At 43.0% G+C, this 18,549-nt stretch overlaps 1 protein-coding gene across 12 annotated transcripts in view; it reads right to left on the bottom strand.

The window, feature by feature from the left end:
* Nucleotides 1–18,549, bottom strand: part of Limch1 (LIM and calponin homology domains 1) — a 320,820-nt gene that overhangs the window by 158,276 nt on the left and 143,995 nt on the right. For all 12 annotated transcript variants that reach the window (XM_037209070.1, XM_028882266.2, XM_037209072.1 and 9 more), the window contains exon 3: nucleotides 11,907–11,976. In XM_037209070.1, coding sequence (XP_037064965.1) covers nucleotides 11,907–11,976 — 70 coding nt within the window. The remainder of the gene's footprint in view (nucleotides 1–11,906; nucleotides 11,977–18,549) is intronic.

Below are 18,549 nucleotides of genomic sequence, written 5' to 3'. Positions count from 1 at the left end.
GACCAAACACACCAAGACTACAGTTGGGGGGGGGGGAATTCAAAGTTTGTGATTCTGGGACAAGAAATGATTTGTTCTTGTCCATACTTAAACATAAAGATTTAATGCCAAAATTTTTCATTCATTAACTGAGTCCAAATGGTGTCGTTTTCCCCCGAGTTTCAACCTAGTATGGTTTTTACTCTGCCAAACAGCTGCTCATGACCATCTCTTAGAGATAGCCAAGTCAGTTCATCCAAAACAGAATTGATCTTTGCTCTTGGAACCCGGTTCTCATTCCCCTGCTCCCACGATCCCTATTAATGGCATTAGCATCCTCCAAGTTGCTCAGGTCCAAAACATGGATGTCATCTTCCTAGCGTTATTTATTGTGTTTTACCAAGTCCACCACATACATATTTTTAACATCTGAAATAAAGTTGCATCTTTCCATTGCTGGTGCCTTAGCTTTGTGTCATAACTGAATTGGCAGGTGGTTTTTATTAGGCTAGGCTATTAAAAACTGTATGTCGTATAAAATGATGGCTTATTGCATCTGGAGACAAATTCTATCTTCTCATGTCCATTCCTCCTGGCCTTCATCTAGGCTTAGACGTGTGTCATCTCTCGTTTGGATTTCTCATCTCCTACTCAACTGATTTAACTCCTCGTTTCTTTCCATCACAGTCTCCCCCACACTGTTAGTGTTTAAATCTGAGCTGTCTTCCCGAAGCTCATGTGTTCAAAGCTTGGCCCCCAGCACAGCAATGTTGAGAGGTGGGACCCTGAGAGGCAACTGGATCATGAGTATGAGAACTTAGACACTGACGAAGTCACAGCTGAATAGGCTAATAGTGGAAGGAGGCAGGTCACCAGAGCTGTGGTTTTGAAGGGTATGATTTCTCCAGTCTTTTCTCTGCCTGTTTGGTTCCTGACTGCCATGAAGATAGGAGTCTCTTCTGCTACACACTCCTATTTCCATAACCCCCTGCCTCCTGGCAAGCCCAAAGCAACAGAGTCAGCGGATCATGGACTTCAATCTGTAAAAATGAACCACAAAAAGCCTTTTTCTCTGTAGGTTTATCTCGGGTATTTTGTTATAGTGATAGAAAGCTGGCTAGCCACACACAGCTGCAGAGTTATCCACAACACAGAAGTCTTTTGCTTTCATTGGGTTTCAAGAGATGAAAAAGGAAACAACTCCATGTTGATGGCATTTCTGGCCTCAATGTACTCTTCCTGGTTCACTTTCTAAAACACTGACTTCTCTCAGAGATGCTTAGCTCCACATACAGTATAGAAATCCTGGCCACTCACAGACAGCATCTAAGCTCTTCTGGCTTGACCATCTACATTCCTAACAAGAATATCCCTTCCCCAACCCCAAGGCCCTTTGTGTTCACGGGACCTGGTGGCACCTCACCTGTCCAAAGCAGGTTTTGACCTCAAGTCAGCATACCTTTCTTGTTCATTGTTGCATATTAGACTTCCTTAGAACTCTACAGTTGACCCAATGTTAGACTGGGTTATTTGCCTTCTAGAAGGAGGTCCCTTAAACGTTAAAGGTTATGTCTTATGTCAGAAGTGGATTCTCACTTGAGAGAATCCACAAGAGGAAACAAACCATCTCTTTTTGGTGCAATGCACAAAAAAAAAAAAAAAAAAAAAAAAGAGGAAACAAGTTTGATGTCATATAAGAGAGACCGTCTGAGGAAACTGTAATCTTTAAAGTCCTGTGACCCTAGGGAAATGTCTTCAGAAGAATGAGAGATTTACAGGTCAGTAGAGATGCTCCTCAATTTCCAATGAGGATAAGTCCTGACAAGCATATCAAAAGTTGAAAATGCAAGGGTTGGGGATTTAACTCAGTGGTAGAGCGCTTGCCTGGCAAGCACGAGGCCCTGGGTTCAATCCTCAGCTCCAAAAAACCTCTTAATAAAAATGTTTTAAAAGAGAAGAAAATGCAATAAACACATCTACCCCACCAAACATCATACCCAGGGACACGGCGCACAGTAGTGTATGTTGTTTACTCTTATGTATGTGTGGCTGACAGGAAACTGTGGCTCCTGACACTGTCAGGATTTAGCACGTCACACTGCTGTGGGACAGTCTGTATGTCAAATTGCTCTGATTGGTCAATAAATAAAACACTGGTTGGCCAGTGGCCAGGCAGGAAGTAGGTGGGACAAGGAGAGAGGAGAATTCTGGGAAGCGGAAGGCTGAAGAGAGACTCTGCAGCCGCCGCCATGACCAGCAGCATGTGAAGACGCCAGTAAGCCACCAGCCATGTGGCAAGGTATAGATTTATGAAAATGGATTAATTTAAGATATAAGAACATTTAGCAAGAAGCCTGCCACGGCCATACAGTTTGTAAGCAATATAAGTCTCTGTGTTTACTTGGTTGGGTCTGAGCGGCTGTGGGACTGGCGGGTGAGAGAGATTTGTCCTGACTGTGGGCAAGGCCGGAAAACTCTAGCTACAAATGGTGCCTAACGTGTTGGCAAAAGTTTCTACCTAAAACCCGAGAAAAGATTCTAAAACGGAGCTAAAAACAGCTTCCTAATTGTCTCTCTCAAATGAGCGGCAGCTGCCGGTTTGAGCTACTGGCGGGTTCCTAGCGTGCGAGCTCAGTCTGCAGTATGGCGGGAATGAGGCCTCTGCAAGTGGCACATTAAGCTGTGTGGTGGATTTAGCCTTTGCTAGTACAAAACAAAAAGAGGTTTCTGGGCTACACGCTGCTTGGATAAAAGCACAGACCCACGATGGCTCCCAGAGCTGGTGGTGAACGTACCACCGCCATGTTGGGAAGCTGAGGTGGGTGGAGCCAGCAGCCACAGCACCATTTCAGCTTAAAAGGCTGCTGTTTAAAGCAATAGGCTCAAGGTAATATAAAAAATAAGCCACATAAAGATGGCTATCACACAGAGAATCTGGATTATGTTCTCTTTGATATTTGTAGCTGAAGAAAAACATTTGATTGCAAAAGCTGTTGAGTTATGCCAAAATGTGTATTTTAAAGGTACCTTGACTTCAAAATTTGGCTATAAGGATATGTTGCTTTGGAAAAGAGGCTCTGCTTTTGTTTCTACAGAAAGCCAGAGGCTATGGATTTGTTCCAGATTAAGATACATCAGGTTTGACCAGCCAAGACCACCTGAAAGGTCTCCGATGACACCATGGCCCAGATGATCCAACATCCAGAATCGTTTCAAGGCAACTGGCTCAGACGATACAGTCTCATGGACTACTCCATGATCCTAAAATTTTCTCTGTGTCCCCATAAGATACAGCGCCCCCCTCCAGCAGGAAGTAGTAAGAGATGCTACGCCCAAATTCCCAAATATACCAAGCTGACTTTGGAGATGTGTAAAAGTTAAAACCTTCCTTTTAAAAAAAAAAAGAAAGGGGAAGTGCTGTGGGACAGTCTGTATGTCATATTGCTCTGATTGGTCAATAAATAAAACACTGGTTGGCCAGTGGCCAGGCAGGAAGTAGGTGGGACAAGGAGAGAGGAGAATTCTGGGAAGCGGAAGGCTGAAGAGAGACTCTGCAGCCGCCGCCATGACCAGCAGCATGTGAAGACGCCAGTAAGTCACCAGCCATGTGGCAAGGTATAGATTTATGAAAATGGATTAATTTAAGCTATAAGAATAGTTAGCAAGAAGCCTGCCACGGCCATACAGTTTGTAAGCAATATAAGTCTCTGTGTTTACTTGGTTGGGTCTGAGCGGCTGTGGGACTGGCGGGTGAGAGAGATTTGTCCTGACTGTGGGCAAGGCCGGAAAACTCTAGCTACATCACACTGCACACCACCATTCCAGGGAAAGATCAAAGTAGAGACTCTACTGAATGGGCATCATTTCACATCATAGTCAAGTCAAACAACTGTGAACCAGACCAGTTGTACAACAATTTCATCCCCTGTGACATGAAGGTCTGACGGTTCCCAGGGATCACTTCCGGTTTGAAGCCCTTACATAAGCTCCTTCACTGGAGTATGGCTGCACCTCGTGACTTTTAACTGAATGAGTATGGCAGGCGTGATGAAATGCCACTTCAGAGATTAAGGTATAAAGGACTGTGACTTCCACCTGAAGTGTCTGTGCTCTCTCTCTTTCTCTCCCTTCTTCTTCTCTCCCTCCCCCTTTCTCTGTCTCTCTCCATCTCTCCACTCCTCCTTTTAAGCAACTACTCTAAGCCTTGCTCAGACTCCAACCCCATGGGAACTATGGGAGAACCAAGGCTGTGCCTTTTAGCTACAAAGCTGGGTAGGCAATTTGTTATACAGCTGTGGATAACTAACAAACTCTCCAAATAAGAAACCCGAAGGGAGATCAGAAGTACAGAATACATATAAGGGACAAAACTTTTCAAAACGTCTGCCCAAAACTGGACAAGGAGACTAATGTGTCAGTCTGATCTAAGCATATTAGTGAGCAGCCACGAGCTGCACACACAACACCCAGTAGTGTATGTTGTTTGCTTTTGTGTATGTATGGTTGACAGGAAACTGTGGCTCCTGCCACTGTCAAGATTCAGAAGGCCATACTGCACACCACCACTCCAGGGAAAGATCGAAGTATAGATTCTACTGAATGGGCATCACTTTTACGCTATGGTAAAGTTAAAAAAAAATGAACTAAAACAGTTGGCGAGTGTACGAACAACTCTTTCATTCCCAGTGACAGGCAGATCCCGACAGCCCCCTCTGCTTCACTGGTCATCAGAATGCTCCCTTAACCTATCTCCCTCACTGTGAGGAAAGCAGTCATCATTCGGCATGCGATGTCTGCATATTCATTGTGCAGCCACATCTTCTGGGTTGGGTCGTAGCTTAATTGGAGTCTGGTTCCTGAAGAACCATGGATGTCAGAGATAAACTTGGACTCGAATGTAGCCCAAGAAGAACCCCAAATGCCTCTATTCTCATGTGTTTGGATTCCACTCCATATACATTTGAGAGCTTTATAAAAGTATAGGAAAAGATGAGGCCCAGAATGGTCTGCACGTTTACAAGCTGGCAGTGGAGACCGCTGTAACCAGCACACAGCCAGCAATGATCTGATAGACATCAATAAACTATTCCTCTCCCCAACTCATGTTCCATCACTCAACACAGGGCCCAATGTACAAAAATACAATACCCTCACTTTTTTTTGTCCCCCCCCACACACACAGTTTGTACTCTTTTACGTATAAACCAAGTAAAATGCTAACAACCATCCTGACTGCAGACTGCCCTTGGCACCAACCCCAACAGCAGCACACAGAACAGTCCTCCTGTGTACCATGTGGGAACACAGGCAAGGCTTCTCACACTGTGCCAGGGATGAGGATCAAAGGAGATGTGTCCCTGAAGTCACTTTTGGCTGAGATACCCTACAAGATCCAGTCACTTCCCTCAGTGAAACAGGCTTCCTTCACAAAGAACAAAGAGACAGACTCGTGTGTGTGTGTGTGTGTGTGTGTGTGTGTGTGTGTGTGTGTGTGTGTGTATGTGTGTACCGCACATGTGTGAGCACACCTGCAAACAGAAGGAAAAGGAAGATGTCATTTAGGAAGTTTGGTTGTGTGCTCTAAGTGGAATCACGATTTTTCAAAAAGTCTTTCGCAAAACTTCCTGATATTACAAAAAAGTCATTTTTGTGTATGAGTATTTGCCTGCTTATATGTATGTGCATCATGTGCAAGCCTGGAGTCTGTGGAGGCCAGATCCCCTGGACCTGGATTCTTAGCCAGTTGTAAGCCACCACATGGAGCCAAACCGGGATTCTCTAGAAGAGCAGCAATTGCTCTTAACCACCAGCCACCTCTCCAGCCCTCAGCAAAGATTTTTTTTAATGCTTTCTTATTATTATGGGTTGTCAGACTATACACGTCACTGACTGTGATTCCTGGGATGTGGCCAGGTGGAGCTTGATTTAATTGGGCTGACAGAAATACTTCCTGTAGGGTCCACAATCCCCAGCCTTCAGTAAGCAAACCCATCAGAAACGAGAAGGGTGGTGGTCTTCTAAGACCACGTGAGCTCTGCTTGGAGGTCAAGGCTTCCAAACAAATGTTTGGAAGTATTGCACTCAGGTCTACGTGATGAGGTCTGGAAGGAGGCAGTGTGACAGGGTGGAAAAATCACAGTACCGGAAGCTGGGTGAACCCAGCTTTAAATTCCTATCCTGTCTCTTGTTACTGGAGAGGAGAGTGAATAAGACTGAGTGAACTGTAGGTCCTGAGATCTAACCAGGGTCCAGCCAGGATGACATCTCAGTGTGACTGTGAGGAGTAAGAACAGTGCGGTGCTATACCTGGCACAGAATAGACATTTAATCCGTGAGTGTATGTATGCCCTGTGATGGCTACACCCTGGCCTTTCTCTCACTGCCCACTCTGTCTCCCTTGTGGCCGAAAATAATGACTTGAACTGAAATAGAGACAGAAGTAAAGAACAGAATTTTTGTTGAGCTTTCTCTGAACTGGCCGTAAGATAAACTATGGGAGGAGGAGGAGGAGGAAAGTGCTAGAAATTCTGGGAGAAGTGATAGACTAGCTACCTCAAAGACAAGGTACTCGTGAGAGTGGGCTGGTACATGGGAGCTCACGTCAGGGTAGGTTCTGGGGGAGACCGCTCACTGGCTGGTGGGCACCCCAACACCTGGGGCCCAAGTTTATTATCTTGTCCTTTTCCTAAAAAGATGAAGTTTTCGTAAAGGCTTTCACACCCGCTTTCCACAGCGCCACAAACCTACCTCCTGTCTAAAACAATGTGTTTAATCTTCTTACAGTCTGGAAATCTCTACCACCCTTTCATCAATCTCCCTGCTCTGATCTCCCTCAAACAATAAGACATCAACCACACCACAGATGCCTTCTGAAAGCTCCCAGAAGTCTGCAGAGTTTCCAGAAACTTACATTTCATCCATTCCAGGAAGCGCAGCTCTACCCATATTTGAAATAATATCTTGGTTAGAGAAAAATGCATCCTTTATGCAAAAAAAAATATTTCTGAGTCTAGGGAGGTCAGACTTTGCCTTCCCCCTGGCTTAAAGAATTCAAAATAATCTGTCATGAATCTGCCCTGTCTTCAACTGGGAACAGTGGGATAGGTAACGGAAGAGTAGCCAGGATTCAGCACACTCCTTAGCTTTTACTGTTTGACTAATCTGGAGTGAATAACTCCCCCAAAACATGCCCTCATGCCTGCATCTATAAAACAGATGTAACTACAATGTCTTTCCATCTGCGAGTTTGTTTTTTTTCCTCCTAAGATCAGTTTCATCCTTGTGGTCCTGGATGTAAAACCAAAGGAATAAGATAGCTCTAAGAAGGTTCAGGACCTGAGGCAGCATCCCCCAGTAGCATCTATTTCTAGTTGCACTTCTCATATGCATATGTAAATGGCCATTAAAAAATAAATCCCAGGAGCCAAAAGATCCAGCTGCAAACTCCCATGGTAAGCAAGGACTTGGTGTGCAATGGCCTTCAACATCCTCTAACAACCGCTGACTGGAACTTCAGGACGTGACTCAATTATGCAATGCTGATGAGCTGGCAGACTAAAGGGATACTTAAAAAAAAAAAAATCTTTGGTAGGCCAAGCCCTGAATTTGAGGTCTTTCTCTCTGGCAGCAGCAAACGGTTTCTCTAACACCTAAAGAAGAATGCAAGCATCTGCAGGCAGTCACCACGCAGCTTCAGATGTCAACGTTACAGAAGGAACCCAGACCTGGACCCAGGGTCTGTGTGCGTTCTTGCCAGGAAATGGTTCTCAGCTATTCTGTTTTAACACCTTCGCCCCTGAATTCTCTGTAACCGCAGCTCAGGAGGTAAAATACACCTATTCATGCCTCTGTGCATCTGCATGTGTTTGTAATTCTGGATTGGTATGTGAAAACACCCTTTGCTGTTTATCTTCAGGTTGAGTGATTGGGCCATCTTACTGGATTGACTTCTCAACACTAAGCCGTTAGGACACACACACACACACACACACACACATACACACACACACAAATATACAGTTTCCCCACCCCGTCTCTTGGTACAGAAAACCCTCAACACACTTCTCAGGAGACCTGAGGCTTCTTGATCAATACTTGGCTGGTGGTCTGCCAACTCCCTGGCAATGTAAACACCAACCTGGAAGTCTCCAGGCACATTTGAGGTATTCTCTGCCTTTTCCTTGGTGTCATGAACATGACAGGGAAAGACAGTGAAGAGTTTCCTCCATCTTGTATTCTCACCGCAGCCATTTCAGGTTTAACTAAAATTTGATCTCCCTGATGGAGAATTCCATGGAAAACCACCCAATTCTACCCTAGGAACCTGAGGACAAGATATCCTAAATAACTTTCTTCTGTTTAACTGCCTGCTTGTGCAGAACTCCCTACAGCTAACTGCTTATCTTAGTTTCTGTTAAACTACTAGCTTGCATAAAACCTCCCCCTGCATCTGCCAAGTGAACTACCAGGATTTGGTTTTTGCTTTTGAAAACCCCTTAGCCTAAACACTTGGGCCTACTGTTGGGCCCTAAATACCTAACTGTAGTCATAGCTAGCTGGAATAAAAGCTTTTAATTGGCTGTCAACTGTAGCTGATTCATCATCTCTGGTGAGCAACCCACAATAATAAATATGAGGAGGAAGGAAATATCATTTGAAAAATATACCTAATAGAAGGGCAACAACCTAGATGTATTGCTTATTTGGAGTCTCCTCCTATAAAACAGAATTTTCTTTGAATCTCCATCTTTGTGCCAATATAAAAATTTGCAAACCTACCCAAATGGTTACAATGCTACCATAACATCATATATTTAATTGGCATTAACAGTGTTGCAGAGCACAGGCCTACTGCTTTGCGGCATGTGCCTGCATTTGGACTTGTCTTATTATCTCTTCAAAATTGTGGGGTTTTTGTTATTGTTGTTACTTTTTTGTTTGTTTGTTTGTTTTTCAAGACAGGGTTTCTCTGTGTGGCCCTGGCTGTCCTGGAACTCACTCTGTAGACCAGGCTGGCCTCAAACTCACAGAGATTCACCTGCCTCTGCCTCCCGAGTGCTAGGTTTAAAGGCATGCACCACCACTGCCTGGCAGAATTGTGATTTTTAATGTAACACTGTGCCAACTGATGGCCATTATTGGTATGTGTGATCATAGCTAATTAGCATTAAGGCCATACTGTCTTAGCGTAAATACTAAACACTTACAGGCCTTTCATTTCAAATTGCTACACCATCTTACTCTGCAGAATATAATTTAAACAAAGTTGATGCTTATCTTTCTCACGCATTAACCTATTTTCTCCAGTATCAGGGGATAGCCTCCATATTCTGTAAAGAAAGATATTAAGAGACTGAATAAGCTCCAGGATTCACACAGGTGGTTTTATGTTGGATCTTGATAAATGAGCAGAATTTTGTCAAAAAGAGTGGAAACACTGACAATTCCTTAACCACTGTGGCAGTAAGTGTGCTTAGGAAAGCATTTTCTTTCTTTCCTCTTTTTTTTTTTTTTTTTCAAGACAGGGTTTCTCAATATTGCCTTGGCTGTCCTGGAACTTGCTCTGTAGACCAGGCTGGTGTCGAACTCACAGAGATCTGCCTGCCTTCGCCTCCCCGGTGCTGGGATTAAAGTTGTGTGCTACTACTACAGCCCAGCAGGAAAGCATTTTCTAAATGCTAAACTACCAAAGTAATTTACTTAATACTTGACATTAACATATTAAATATGGTCAGAAGATAGCAATTTAGTAAGAAGATGTAAGTGACAAAGAATGAAAACAAGCAGGGAAATGTCAGCTAGAATGGATCCAGAACGTGGGAAAAAAAGAGGATGAGAAAGAAGTCATCTATACAAGCAGGAAAACAGCTGAAGACCTCTTGCTTATATCAAACTGTCTGGCATTGAAAGAACAGTATCTATGGTAAATGATAGCAAAATGGGGGGGGGACGACAGCAGAATCCATGGCTGATATGTAAAATTAAATTATAAAATTAAAAAAAATAATAATAGCAAAATAAGCCTGGGGAGCTGGGCCAAAGGGTCAGTGTGCTGGTTCTGCAAGCCTGGGCACCCTAATTTGAATCTCCAGCACTCACATAAAAAGCCAAGCATCTGTACAAGCTTGCAAACCCCAGCAAGCTCTAGGTTCAGTGAGGCACACTGTTTTGAAGTAGTAACCCGAAGAGAAATAAAACAAGACACCCAAAGTCCTACTCTGGCCTCCTTACCTGTGCACATGGGCATGCACACACAGATATTCCTAAGCATGCACCACACAGCGTACTCTGCACACGTGATTACTCCCCAAGAAAGAATATCAAAATACATGTAGGTACTCAAACATGTACTATTACTAAAATTACTCACAAGTCACATCTGAAATTAAAGTTTCCACCACCCCTCCCTTTCCTTTAGCTACTGTGTACAGAACTGTATGCAGCTCATGAGTGTGTCCTGGGGCCTCCTTCACTTTGTACTTCATCTTATTCCTGGGACACTAATTCCCAGAGCTCTGACCCAGCAAGGTCAGAGGCTGCCCCAGGCTCAAAGCCAAGAAGATACACATCAGTCATAAGGACCATAGCTTCAACATCTGGAAGAGATGGCTTTAATAAGAAGAGTTCTAAAATAATGGATGTAGATACATACTAACATATGTGATCTATCCATAATACTCATATATTATACGCTTGGTAGAATTATTTAAAACCACTCTTCCTAAGTTTATATATCTACCCTCTCCCTATTTGTTAGCTCACTTGGCTACATGATTCTGACAAACAAACTAGATGGAATTTTAATGACTGATCTCCAACTCTCTACCACCCAATCTAGGAATGAAAGTGTACCCACAGAAACAGCAATGCTTAACGAATGAATCCAGTTTGTTTAACTCACTGATATCATGCCTTCCCACCAGGACCCCCACAGTCTTCGAGGACAATAGCTTCTTGTCACATCTAATTTTAACCAGTCACCATGATATAACTAAGAACCGTTAAAACAATCAGCCGGGCCTAGGCAGGAGCCAGCCTAAATTCTTGACATTTTTCTCATTGTTTTCATGCAAAAACACAGGCAGAGAAGGTAATAATCAAGGAAACAGTCGGCCAATCTTACCAGGCCACACATCCGTGTGTGTGTGTGTGTGTGTGTGTGTGTGTGTGCGTGCGTGCGTGCGTGCGCGCGCGCGCGCGCGCGCGTGCGTGTTGTAGCTCCTTCAAGAATTAAGATTTGGTCATCTTCCTGTTCTTCATTTTTCCTTTTATCTACACAAAGGTAGTGTCAGTTAAATGGCTACTATTAATGGCTAAGAGTTATAAAACACATTAATACCTGAAAGCTATATCCTGCCTGATCTGATGTGAACATGAAATTCTACAGATCTCAAGAGTGGACACAGAAGTGCTGGGGCCATTCTTGCATGGTTCACCAGGTAACAAACACTGGGTAACCTTGGGAAGAGTTGGTTTGCAACTAGCCAGTGCTGAAACATTTAAACCAACATAGAGTTTTAACACTGAAAAAGGCAACTTAAGGTGATATTTCCTCTTGCAAGTTCTCTGTTTTCCCCTCCTCCATTAAGTGGAATGTAATGAGGCACTCCAGAGGGGACATGTAATTCAAATCACATTCCCTTCCTGGGTCAACCGAATTATCAGCCTCTTGCCCCAAAACAAATTTACCTCTTTAAGACTGGAGGACTTTATCACTCTTGGGAAAAATACAAACAATGATTAAGATGCCATTTGGACATGGCTGGAATTTTTCATGTTCAAGGGATCTCAGAGTGGAGTGGAGTCGATGCATTCTCATTCAAGTAGAGTACATATTGCAGGAAAGAACTGTGATCAATGGCACTGATGTGACCCTCAGGTTAGAGCAAAGGAATATTGGAAAATAAATCTCCATTGTGGATACTCACCAATCCTGCAATGGGGGTAGGCAATCTATTGACCTTTTTAACAAGTCCTGGCTTTATAGCATTCAGCAACCTGTCATGAGAAAGGCAGAATGTCAGGTGAGACATAAAGCAAGATGGATCACACAAATCACCTGGAGCCAGGGCTATGGCTAAACTGCTGACTAGGAAAAGCTGTGGATTTCAAGCATGCCATAAATCCTGATCATCTACCAGCCTCCCTCTGTAAGTCAAGAGCTCTGCCAACATCAAGTCTGTGGACAGCAGGTGGAGTCACAGAGTTTGGAAAGTTAGGAGAGGAGAAAGAAGGAGACTGAGAAGTGTTTCATGGGAACAAAGATTCGAGGTGGGCTGAGGCTAGGAGAGAACTGTCTAGAATCAGAGCCATGTACTGCAACCCAGGGCAGGTAAGGAACGTTGCCAATTCTCCTGGCTGAGGCAATGACCTCTTCATGGATGGACTAGGTTCAGAGACCAACACAGATCTTTGCAAATGATTTGCCAAAACAAATTCCGTCTCCAGGCCCTATTTGTGCTTTGAGGGGAGTGGCTTGTTAGATGTGGCTGAGCTTTGTTTAAAAAGGGAAGAGTGTATTTTCTAAGGGGTTGACCACTCACATCCTGAAGATCTGAAACAAGGTTGACCACGATTCCCTAGGTACCAAAAATTTTACTCGAGCAAAAGATTTTTCAGGGCAAGCTTAAGCGCATGTAAAAATGGAATTACCAGCAAGAGAACACAAGAGCAACTGAGCTGCAGTCTGTAGGAAATATAACCCGAGTGTGAATAGCAGTAAGAAGGGTAAGCAAGCTGTAAAATGAAAACATGGTTAGCATCGGGGAAAAGGTAGAGTGCAGTCCTTACAAAGTCGGATGCTCATTAAGGACTGGTGGGCAGTAGGGACCGTAGAATATAAGTGCTTATTTAAGAATTAGGCAGCTAGATGATTTACCCCAGAATACTACATAAAGAGAAATTAGAAGCTGATTATAACTCAATGATCAACAAGCTACAAACCCATGGGTCAGGGGTGTCCAACACCTGCTTTATAAATGAAGTTTTACTGGCACACAGCTGCAGCCAAGGCCATGTGTTATGAATAGGAGACAGCTCGTCTTGTCTATAGCCACAGTGTTCAGCGGCAGAGGGAGAACATATGGTCTACAAAGTGTGTGATGTTCCCTCTGTGGCCCTTTACAGAAAAGGTTTGCTGACTTCTGCTCTTCTTCCTGCAATCCAAGATCACAGCAAACACTCCAGGCCCCACACTTGAAAGATTCTACAGGTCACACTAACAGAGACTCTTTCAAACACTCCACATAGATGGGGACAGCCTGTAGCAGCGGGACAGGACACTCTGATTTTTACCGAAGCTTAACACAAGCTCTCCGGATACTTCACTACAAATCCCGCTCACTGCTCCAGCATGGAATGGTCAGAGTGGGCATGGGATACTTAGTTCACTGAGGCCAAGGTGGCTACTCTTTTCCATGAACCAAGTTAGGTTAGCCATGCCTTTAATCTTTTTGAAGAAGTATTTCTATAAAACCTATTCTGAGGTTGTTGGCATTTTGAGTTGGAGGTGACTTCCCATTTTATTGCACAGAAAACTGAGGTCTGGTATTGCTGAGTTACTTTCCCAGAGATGCTCAGAGGCCTCACTGGGCCCAGAATCCACATGACCTAGGTCAGTATGTTCTCTTGGATAGTATTAGAATCGCATTATCTTTTGGGTTAAAATACACAGATATAAGGTTTCCAAAGCAAAAAAAAAAGGGGGGGGGACAGAATTTTAAAAATTAATTGTTTAAATTAAGCTTTCATATAATATATTTTGATCTTGTTTTTCTGCTCCCCCAGCTCCTCCCAGAACCTTTCCAGTTCCCTACGCACCTAACATTATGTTCTCATTCTCTCTCTCTCTCTCTCTCTCTCTCTCTCTCTCTCTCTCTCTCTCTCTCTCTCTCTCTCAAAAAGCAAAAACCCCTACAGAAACACAAACAAAAATCAAAACAAGCAAGCAAAAGATCAATAAAATAAAACAAAAAGTTTACAAAAGGGAGGGTTTGTGTGTGTGTGTGTGTGTGTGTGTGTGTGTGTGTGTGTGTGTGTGTGTTGGCCAACTGCTCTTGGGTGTGACAACTTCCCTGGGCTGTGGTTGATATAAGTGGTGAAAATGATTTTTCTCTTAGCCAGCAAGGTATCAACTGCAATTAGCTTCTTGTGGGAAGGACTCCATGGCCACTTCCTCTTGTTAGTACTGGTCCTTTCTGACTTGGACCAACACAGGTCTTGTGCCTGTTGCCATGGTGTCTGTGAGTTCATATGTACATTGGACCTGCTGTGTCTGGAAGACACTGTTTCCTTGGGGGCATCCATCACCCTAGCTCTTACCATCTTTCCTCCTCCTCTTCTTCACAGACCCCTAAGCTTTTTGAAGGAGGGGGTTTGATGAAGACCTCCCACTTAGGTTGGGTGGTCCCATGTCTCTTACTCTCTGTACAATCGAATGGACAGAATTCTTAACATGCATTCCCTTTTTTTAGTAGCTCTTCATAGTGTCACTTAAAATAGAATTATAAAACATCTGTGTACAGTATTGACAATTCAAAGGTGGTCAAAAGGATACATGGCAAAATGTAGAACACTTGCTGTTGTTATGCTCCCATGGGGCCTCCGTCTATCCCCTGAAGGCAATGTGAAAAATTTTCAATGGAAAAAAAAAATTTAAGCCGGGCAGTGATGGCACATGCCTTTAATCCTAGCACTCAGGAGGCAGAGGCAGGTGGATCTTTGTGAGTTCAAGGCCAGCCTGGTCTACAGAGCGAGATCCAGGAAAGGCACAAAGCTACACAAAGAAACCCTGTCTCAAAAAAAAAAAAAAAAAATTAAGTACACATATTTTTTTTTAAAGGCAGGTATACATAGTCTACACCATATCATATCATACACTGTCTTGTGCCTTGTCTTAGCAAAGTAGTCATCCTTTAGTATTCACAGGGGATTATTTCCAGGTCCCCTTTGAGTACCCAAACCTCTAGATTCTCTAGTTCTGTGTATAAAATGTCATTTCTGCACTTTTCACATACTTTAAATTATCTCTACTTATACTAACACAATGCAATGCCAGGCAATAGTTCTTACACTGCATTAATCAGGAAATACCGACAGGAGAAGAGAGTCTATACACGTTCAATGGGGATATGACTTTTCCCCCAAATATCTTTTATTGTGGTTGGCTAAATCCTTGATGAAGAGCCTATGAATACAGAGGAGTAACTGTGTGTCCTGGAGGTTGGACAACCTGCTTTGGAGAGCACGTCTTATCAATGCATACGGAGGCTATGTCCTTCTTAATAAGCACAGAGGATACTGGAGAGCTGATGGAGGGGGAGCTGGGGGGGGCATTCCTTCTGAGGACTGCCTGAATACAACCCCCAGCTGGGTCCTTTTCTAGTGGTGTTACTGACGCATTTGTTAACCTGTTTTATCAGCTGTAATACAGGTTCCAGAGTGGCTTTAAAGAGATGAAACGGGAGAAACTAGCACAAAGCCCAGCCCATACACTCCGTAAACACTTCCCCAGGTTTCTGTGTAAGCTTTTCAGCCACTGTAAATGGACTGATGGAGAGCACTTTAGACATGCCATTTGTTTAAATCATTTTGGATGTTAAAAAAGTCAAATGAAATAGCATTGCCACTAGGTTTTAAGCCACATTTCTAAGTAATGAAAGCAGAAAAAACACCTCTCCTCCGTAACGCATTGACTAAATTTTCTTCTCAAAAGGCATCCTTTGTCTTCTGCTTCCAAGGGACTCATTGGTATTTGTAGTAATGATGGCTCTAACTCACTCATCTTTTATAAACTCATCATTACTTTAATCCTTCATGGAGTATTCTGACGACAGGCATTTCACTAGCCCATGAAGACGTCCAAAAGGTAAAGAAATAAAGCAAACTAAAATGCCCGCACTTTAATGAAAAGAATGACGGAACACTACAACCTCTCTCAAAACGTTTCACTAAAATCCAAATAAAATAAAATAATAAAAATAGCAGGCCATGTTGCTCTCTCGCACATGTGGGATATTTTCAAGACTGTACAGCTGTGTTTTTCCATGTAAACAGTCTCTCAGTTCTGCACAGAATTTACAGTACACAACAATAAAAGATAACATCAAATTCACATTGTAGAGATGCCCAGCACCTGGATTTGATCTTGTATTTTGCCTTAAACTGAGGAAAAGTTTATGTGTATTAGGAAAACAATGAGACATGCAACAGCAGCTATAAGGAAGAATATTCATCTATAATTTCACTTAAAGCCACAAGTGCCCTACCACCACCACGTAAGTTTATGAACAACATGCTGTTAAATTATGAGCATGGTGATATTTTATATTTATGTCCCTTTTGAGGTGCATTATTATTCAAAAGCCTTGTCCCAAGACAGAGGTTACATGTATATTCCACCATGCCTATAGGGAAAAAACTAAGTCCCAATCACATGTGAAGACATCCCAAGAGACACAGCTGGTAATTTGGCCAGGACAACCTTCACCTTTCAGGATGGTTATTTATGCTACAGTTTGCTCCTTTAGAAAGATCAGCTTCAGTTTGTTTATATGGTGTATTACATTGACAGATTTTCATATGTTGAATCATCCTTGCTTCCCTACTTGGTCATGGTGGATAATTTTTTGATGTATTCTTGGATTTGGTTTGCCAATATTTTGTTGAGTATTTTTGCATCAATGTTCATGAGGAAGACTGGTCTGTAATTCTCTTTCTTTGTTTCATCTTTGTGTGGTTTGGGTATCAGGGTAAGACATTTAAAGAAATGTTCAACATCCTTAATCATCAGAGAAATGCATATCAAAATGACTCTGAGATACCACCTTACACCTGTCAAAATGGCTAAGATCAAAAACACTAATGACAGTCAATGTTGGAGAGGATGTGGAGCAAAGGGAACACTCCTCCACTCTTGGTGGGAATGCAAGCTTGTACAACCACTGTGGAAATCAGTATGGCGGTTTCTCAGAAAATTGGAAATCAAACTACCTCAAGACCCAGCCATACCACTCTTGGGCATATACCCGAGGAATGCTGATTCATACCATAAAGATACATGCTCAACTATGTTCATAGCAGCACTATTCGTAATAGCCAGAACCTGGAAACAACCTAGATGCCCATCAACTGAAGAATGGATTAAGAAAATGTGGTACGTATACACAATGGAGTACTACTCAGCAGAGAAAAACGACAGCATGAAATTTGCAGGCAAATGGATGGAACTAGAAAATATCATCCTGAGTGAGGTAACCCAAACCCAGAAGGACAAACATGGTATGTACTCACTCATAAGTGGATTCTAGATACAAAGTAAAGAACAATCAGACTGCAACCCACTGAACCAGGGAGACTACCTAGCAGGGGAGACCCTAGGATGACTGTGGCTTAGAATAAGTTTTGGTTTTACTCAAAAAAAATAAACAAACAAACAAACAAACAACAAAAAAAGATCAGCTTGGAGCTGGAGAGATGGCTCAGTGGTTAAGAGCACTAACTGCTCTTCCAGAGGACATGAGCTCAATTCTCAGCATCCACAGGGCAGCTCATGACTATCTGTAACGCCAGGTCCAGAGGATCCGACACCTTCAAACAGACATACATGCAGGCAAAATGCCAGTGCACATAAAATAAAAATAAATTCATTTTAAAAAGAATGCTTTCCAAAGAGAGTTAGGGAAGGGGAGGGGAGGGGAGGAGAGGGGAAGTAGGGAGGGAGAGCAGCTTCAAAGCACAACAAAGAACAATGTCAAAATATCATGGGGTAAAGGCCAGCCACAGTGGCACAAGGCTTTAATCCCAACATTGGGATTAAGAGTGTGTGTGTGTGTGTGTGTGTGTGTGTGTGTGTGTGTGTGTGTCTGTAAGAGTGAACAGAACTAGAAGCAACTGTCTGTTAAGGGGATGGTACACTGAAGACACATCACATTCTTGCTCTGCCTATGGATGGTCTATGACATCATGAGCAGGAATCCCAGACATGGCAGAATGTCTTTTCTCCCCGCTGTGGGTATCCCCTACTGTCCCTGCTGTGGGGTATCCTTTCCAAAGCCTTTAGCTAGACTGCCTTGGAGGTAGTTTACTCTCTCTGTCTGGTAACAAATCACCTTTGTACTCATCGAATGATGATTCTGGGCTGGGCATGGAGGTGCCACCTGCAAATCCCAGTGCCTGGAAGACTAAAGGAGGATGAGGGTGAGTCCCAGGCTATCCTGGTCTATAAACTGAAACCTTGTTTCAAAACTTTTTCTTTCTTTCTTTCTTGGAAATTAGTATAATTTTATACAATAAAAAATATGAAAGCAATGTGTCATCCTATATTTTGAGGCTAAATATATTCATATTATAAAACCATTAACACAAAAAATGATGAAGACAAAAGAACCAACTAGAAGGAACTATCGCCAGAGACTTACTTAACCAACGATTCTTCGTCAAGTGTTAGCGGTGCATGGTATTCTAGGCGTACAACAAGTGGACAGGAAAAGGCTTTGTTCTGTGGTACAGATGAGTGAGGGGAGGAGAAAATAAGTAAACAAACAAAAAGGAATCTTCAGAGAATCGTAAACA

Source organism: Peromyscus leucopus, chromosome 10 (assembly GCF_004664715.2).
Source record: "Peromyscus leucopus breed LL Stock chromosome 10, UCI_PerLeu_2.1, whole genome shotgun sequence".
NCBI lineage: Eukaryota > Metazoa > Chordata > Mammalia > Rodentia > Cricetidae > Peromyscus > Peromyscus leucopus.
Note: the sequence above shows the minus strand (reverse complement) of the source record. Positions and strands in the feature narration are given on the sequence as shown.